The sequence below is a fragment of the Oncorhynchus mykiss genome, chromosome 21 (assembly GCF_057628025.1).
Source record: "Oncorhynchus mykiss isolate SJ-2025 chromosome 21, ASM5762802v1, whole genome shotgun sequence".
In the NCBI taxonomy this organism is placed as follows: Eukaryota; Metazoa; Chordata; class Actinopteri; order Salmoniformes; family Salmonidae; genus Oncorhynchus; species Oncorhynchus mykiss.
Window position 1 is genome coordinate 29,283,668 of NC_143042.1, and position 6,609 is coordinate 29,290,276.

General features: G+C 41.2%; 1 protein-coding gene across 2 annotated transcripts in view; it reads left to right on the forward strand.

Annotated features, from left to right (window-relative positions):
* The window catches only part of LOC110500325 (protein phosphatase 2, regulatory subunit B', beta), a 45,412-nt gene extending 41,429 nt beyond the window's left edge, over positions 1-3,983 (forward strand). For both annotated transcript variants that reach the window (XM_021577634.3, XM_021577633.3), the window contains exon 13: positions 1,445-3,983. Coding sequence is in view for 1 of the 2 variants with exons in the window: in XM_021577633.3 (XP_021433308.3) it covers positions 1,445-1,649 (205 nt within the window). In the remaining variant the exon portion in view is untranslated. The remainder of the gene's footprint in view (positions 1-1,444) is intronic.
* Positions 3,984-6,609: the final 2,626 nt, after the last annotated feature.

Genomic DNA, 6,609 nt, shown 5'->3' on the forward strand with positions numbered 1-6,609 from the left:
TTCAAGGATCTTTATTGACACCAATGTTCCCTCTAAGCTACATGCATGCGCAGGGGCGCAGCTCCCCGGGACTGCCCCGCAGAAGAAATATCAGCCAGCGCAGAGAAACACGAGATTGAACTTCACTCAACTTGTGTTCCTCATTAGTTAACACTATTAACTTTTCCCTTTCCTGTGGGAATTGTGATCGAATCAACGCAACATTAGCCACTTTCAATGCAACTTACCGAAACAAAATGAACTATGCTAAGTTAGTATGCAAAACTAACTTAGTATGCAAAACTAACTATGCAAGAGATTTTGTTGTAGGCAGAACGTTTCAGAGTAAGATTCTATTGCATTGACACGCACGACTTAGCCCGTACTCTACACAGACTGGTGCGTCATAACCAATCAGAGCTGCAGTAGGCCTATATGCAAATAGGCCGTTGCTGTATATGGATCTGTGCCATTCACTTTGAACTGGACTGTGTTTACAGCATGAGTGGTCATGTGCAGATACGCTTGTTTTAAGATCAAAGCGAGAGCCACATGTGCACATTTGTTCATATCCTTTAATAATTAGTGAATTATTAGCCCAGTTATTGATAATTTGTAGTCAGCAATGGTGGAGTTATTACTTCCTACAAGAGCACAAAACATGTATCTTTGAAAAACGAGTTGGGTAAAGAGCATTTTTGTCTTCATTTTGTAAATTGAAACAGTCTTGAATTAGCTAAATTGCCAATAGGCAAAGGGTAGAATAATTTGTAATAATCTGTAATAATATTATGGAAATAATAATGCATTTTATTTTGTAAATTGGTTTCTTGCATCAAACAACAAGACAACATTTTCAGTCACCTCCTTGTCTGAAGGATAAGTGGATAAATAGGTTAATGTCAAGCCCTGCATGTTTTTTTTTTAATCTCATGGAATGTAGGCCTATGTACATTGAACACCACACATTGGCTTCTACTGTTAGAACAGATATTTCCATGTTAAAATGTTATGGGATGCATTTTCTCATTTGGAAGTTGCATTGATTGACACCACACGTCATTATCTTCAATCAATCAATCAAAGGTATTTTATAAAGCCCTTTTTCCATCAGCAGTTATAACGAAGTGCTGTACAGATTATCTTACATTTCTCTGACTCAATTTAACCCCCCGCCCTCACAACTTGACACAACTGTGGGTAGCATTGAAGTCAACATGGGCGAGTATCCCTGAGGAACGCTTTCGACACCATGCCCCGACGAATTGAAGCTGTTCTGAGGGCAAAATGGGGGTGCAGCTCAATAGTAGGAAGGTGTTCCTAATGTTTTGTACACTCAGTGTGTATATAACCTAAACTGTCTCTCTCTTCCTTCCTCTTCCCCTTCTGCTCTCCCTTCCTCCCTCCATCCATCTCTTCCTCCTCTCACTCTCTCCCTCCACCCTTCCTCACCTTTCCCCTCAAGGGAGTTGAAGAGGGAGTGTGAGCGTGCAGAGCTGTGGCGGGGGCTGGATGAGCAGCAGGAGAGGAGACTGCAGATCCTGGGGGAGGCCAGTCGCAATCAGAAGAACCTCCAGGAGAGAGGGGAGCCTCCTCAGCCCACCTCCACACTGACGGCATTCCCTGAGCAGCCAAACCCCGAGCTCAGCGGAGCCTCTTCTAATACCTAGAACCAGACAGCGGAGGATCAGTACCAGGATACATAGAGTACTTAGAGGACATACAGAGACAGTATGCACATAGCCAAACACACACATGTACACACAAAGGAGCAGACGCACACGCTCAAACACACACACACACACACACACACACACACACACACACTGACAACGTACACATAAACACATACAGAGTCGCACACAGGCATATACTGTTTACACACACACACACACACTCATGCAGAATGTAAACAAAAGTTGAATCAACTCAAACACATAGACTACATTGAAGTGCAAACACAGCCCTCTACATACTCACTGGAAGACTACCCACACAAACTGCCCATCTTGAACAAGACATATTTCTCTCTCTCTCTCACACTCACTCACACACACACACACACACACACACACACACACACACACACACACACACACACACACACACACACACACACACACACACACACACACACACACTCACTCACACAGGTACTGGTTCTAGCTGTCTAGGTTTTGACGTGGAACCGTTTTCCCGGTTCTCCGACAAAGGACTTTATACCGTCCCAAAAGATACAGAGGAATGATGACGTGAATGCTACATAATATTGTTGCTTCTTCTTCTATTCTTCTCTACTGTACTACTACTACTACTACTACTGATGTTTTTATATATATATATATATATATATGTCTGAATATTATGATTATTATAGTGTTGGTGGGAGAATCTTTAGTGTAGAACTCCTAAAACTTTAGCATAACTTGAGCATGGTCCAAATCACACCCTATTCGCTACAGAGCGAGTGCACTATTGGCCAAATGTAGTACACTATATGGGGCCTAATCCCCATATTGTAGTGCAATACTACTGACCAAACGCAGTGCACTATAATGGGGAAAGGGGTCACTTCCCAAATGGCACCCTATTCCCTACATAGTGCACTACTTTTGACAAGCGCCCTATGGACCCTGGTCAAAAGTAGTGCACTATTTAGGGAACAGGGTGCCATTTGGGACGTACAAAGTGTATGATTTTGGGTGACCCCTAATCTCCTAAACTAAAACAATGTTCTGATATGTTATTATTCTTGTCCATTCATAATTGGGCATAGAGAGAAGGAAGAGAGTCAGAAAACCACGTTTTTCTAGTAATATTCTAATTTGTTTTGGATAATGTTTGTATTGGGCGTGTCCTAAATGGCACCATTTTCCCTATGAAGTGCACTACTTAGCACTACTTACTACAGTAGTACACTATATAGGGAATAGGGTGCCATTTGGGATGTGACCTCAGTCTACCATCTGTGGGATCAGTCTACTAGTCCTTGATATCACACTGTCTTAATGTTCTTCTGTGCATCTTATCTTCATTCGTTTGATGAAATTATTTTGAATTTGTTTTAATATTTTTATGTTTTTGTGTGTTCATTTTGGCAATATCTGATATTTATGATATTTTTTTATTTGATCTCTGGAATTGTGACCTTATTGCAGGAAGTTGGCAAAGATGAGACGTGTTTGTGTGTGTGTGTGTGTGTGTGAGAGAGAGATGGAGAGGTCATGGAAGTGTATGCGTGTATGCGTGTGTGTAAGATGCAGAGGTGATGGAAGTGTTTGTGTGAGAGAATTCAGTATGAGTGTAACAGTGACAGGAGATGTGTAGGGACAGAGTGATAGAGGGAGAGAGGTGGCATCGATCCCTCTTTCTCTCTTCTCTCCCATTCTCTCCTTTCGTAGGAACAGGATTTGAATCAGAATGTAACACTTTTGATTGATTGTGAATCTGGAGGTTTTTCTTGCGTCTTGTTACCAAGACAACCAGACCAGCAGCCTTCAACACTCCTTTAACAGTTTTTAGTTTCAACAAAACAAAAAAGGACATAAAGAAACAAACCTCACTATCGTTAAAACACTTCCTGAATTTTGCAAGTTACCCATAATTCCCCCATTTGTCAGTCAGTCAGTTCGCTGGGAAAATAATCTTCCCTTCCACTATTCTGTTCTAGAACAAGAAGAATCCTTCCGGAAATCGGGAATGCTGGAATTGGAACGCAATTTATCAACTGAAAGAAGAGGTTCCCGTCAGTAGAATTATAGAACAGCAATAATAATGGAATTGAATATGTACGCATAAGTAGCATTGCTAAACTACAATTGCAGTGTCCTCCTGGTCTGGTTTGTAGGCTATCCGTGCTCAGAAACATAGAAACGATTGAGGATGACCATGTATTTTTTTTTCTGGGGACCAACAGCTGGGTAGATGAATGTACAGTCAAGTTAAACCGGGATTGTAGAAAGGAAAAGATGATGTGTTAAATTAACTTCACTTTGAGAAAACAATGGAGTGTGTTTGTGTCGTTTTTTTAATGGTCTCTTGTGTATTCTCTCTCTCTCTCTCTCTCTCTCTCTTTTGTCCCTATCACTCCATCCATCTAATGGGGCATAGATGTTAAGTCCCCTATTTAGGGTTCTGGACCGGTTCCAACTGATATATTGCTGTACAGAGCACTCTGTGAATTTCACAGGGTTCAGTGCTTTATAGTGCCAGAAAGCCCCATCTGTCTGCTTTCCGTTACCACTCTTGTCAGTGGTGCTGACTTGAAGTGTCAGGTTTCACACCATACATTTGCATAGGGAATGAGTGTAACATTTTCTGTTCTATCCAGACAAAGAAAATCCGGTAATCATCGTTTCATCTCGCTGTGATATTCTCAGACTAATTTATAGCTGTCAACATAAAAAAAAACATGAAATATCATAATTTTTCATATTTTAATAATATTTGTACTATGTATTTGAGCTTGTGTTCTCAAAAGTGAGTACACCTCAGCAAGTTATAACTATTTTTACTAAAAAGGTGAACTCATTACTAGTTATTATTAGGCGGAAATCTACATTTTGCAATAAAATTCATTATTAAACACACACACACACATTATCTACCTTTCTCTCTCTGCCTCTCACTCGCTCCCTCTCATCCTTCACTAATTTCTCCATCTCTCAAATCAAATTTTATTTGTCACATACACATGGTTAGCAGATGTTAATGCGAGTGTAGCGAAATGCTTGTGCTTCTAGTTCCGACAATGCAGTAATAATCAACCAGTAATCTAACCTAACAATTCCACAACTACTACCTTATACACACAAGTGTAAAGGGATAAAGAATATGTACATAAAGACATATGAATGAGTGATGGTACAGAAAGGCATAGGCAAGATGCAGTAGATGGTATCAAGTACAGTATATACATATGAGATGAGTAATGTAGGGTACGTAAACATAAAAGTGGCATAGTTTAAAGTGGCTATTGATACATGTATTACAGATGACAAGATGCAGTAGATGATATAGAGTACAGTACATACATATACATATGAGATGAGTACTGTACGGTATGTAAACATTATATTAAGTGGCATTGTTTAAAGTGGCTAGCGATACATTTTTTGCATAAATTTCCATAAATTTCCATTATTAAAGTGGCTGGAGTTGAGTCAGTATGTTGGCAGCAGCCACTCAATGTTAGTGGTGGCTGTTTAACAGTCTGATGGCCTTGAGATAGAAGCTGTTTTTCCATCTCTCGGTCCCTGCTTTGATGCACCTGTACTGACCTCGCCTTCTGGATGATAGCGGGTTGAACAGGCAGTGGCTCGGGTGGTTGTTGTCCTTGATGATCTTTATGGCCTTCCTGTGACATCGGGTGGTGTAGGTGTCCTGAAGGGCAGGTAGTTTGCCCCCGGTGATGCGGTGATACAGCCCGGCAGGATGCTCTCGATTGTGCATCTGTAGATGTTTGTGCCGCGCCTTCTTCACAACGCTGTCTGTGTGGGTGGACCAATTCAGTTTGTCCGTGATGTGTACGCCGAGGAACTTAAAACTTACTACCCTCTCCACTACTGTCCCATCGATGTGGATAGGGGGGTGCTCCCTCTGCTCTTTCCTGAAGTACACAATTATCTCTTTTGTTTTGTTGACGTTAAGTGTGAGGTTATTTTCCTGACACCACACTCCGAGGGCCCTCACCTCCTCCCTGTAGGCCGTCTCGTCGTTGTTGGTAATCAAGCCTATCACTGTAGTGCCGTCCGCAAACTTGATGATTGAGTTGGAGGCATGCATGGCCACGCAGTCGTGGGTGAACAGGGAGTACAGGAGAGGGCTCAGTATGTACCCTTGTGGGGCCCCAGTGTTGAGGATCAGCGGGGTGGAGATGTTGTTACCTACCCTCACCAACTGGGGGCGGCCCATCAAGAAGTCCAGACCTACCCTCACTCTCTTTCTCACAAACAGACACACACACATGGATGACCCCCCCCCCCCCCCCAGAGGAGTCGCCAAGTTTAAGGGCATTTCGTTATAATTGCTATGATGTCAGAGTGTACAATTTAACTGGACTAAAAGCAAAATCAAAACATTTGTTCTGAGATAGGGCATATTCAGACAGTGGAGAAGATGCCCAACTGTTGTTTTTATAATTAAACTAGTCTTTACGTAGCCTACCAAACAGATTTGTATAGTCTACTTTCGTTGTTGGTGGTTCTTTATTTTGACAATATTTGTGAAATGTTAAATTATTTGTTGCTCCTTTAAAATAGTTTAATCCTTTTCTTTTTGTGTAGTTGTAGGTAATTTGAGCGCATGAGGACCATCAGCCTTGCTGTTGCCATTAGTAATGTTTTCAGGTACATTTCTGTACGTGAACAAAACAGACCTTTAATTCTGTTGATAAGACAACGATAGGAACCAGTAGATTGTAGAATGCAGCATAACTCTAATAACACATCTACATCATTGATGTAAATGTTTAGAAATCAGTTTAGCTTACAATTTGAATAAAATAAAAATGTTGTATAACTGATGGACATTTTATTTCCTTTATCATGACAAGAACGTATCACTCACTGTACTTGTCTAGTTGCTCAGGCCCAGCACAGAGATCTCTTGATTGGCCGTGCAGGAATCATG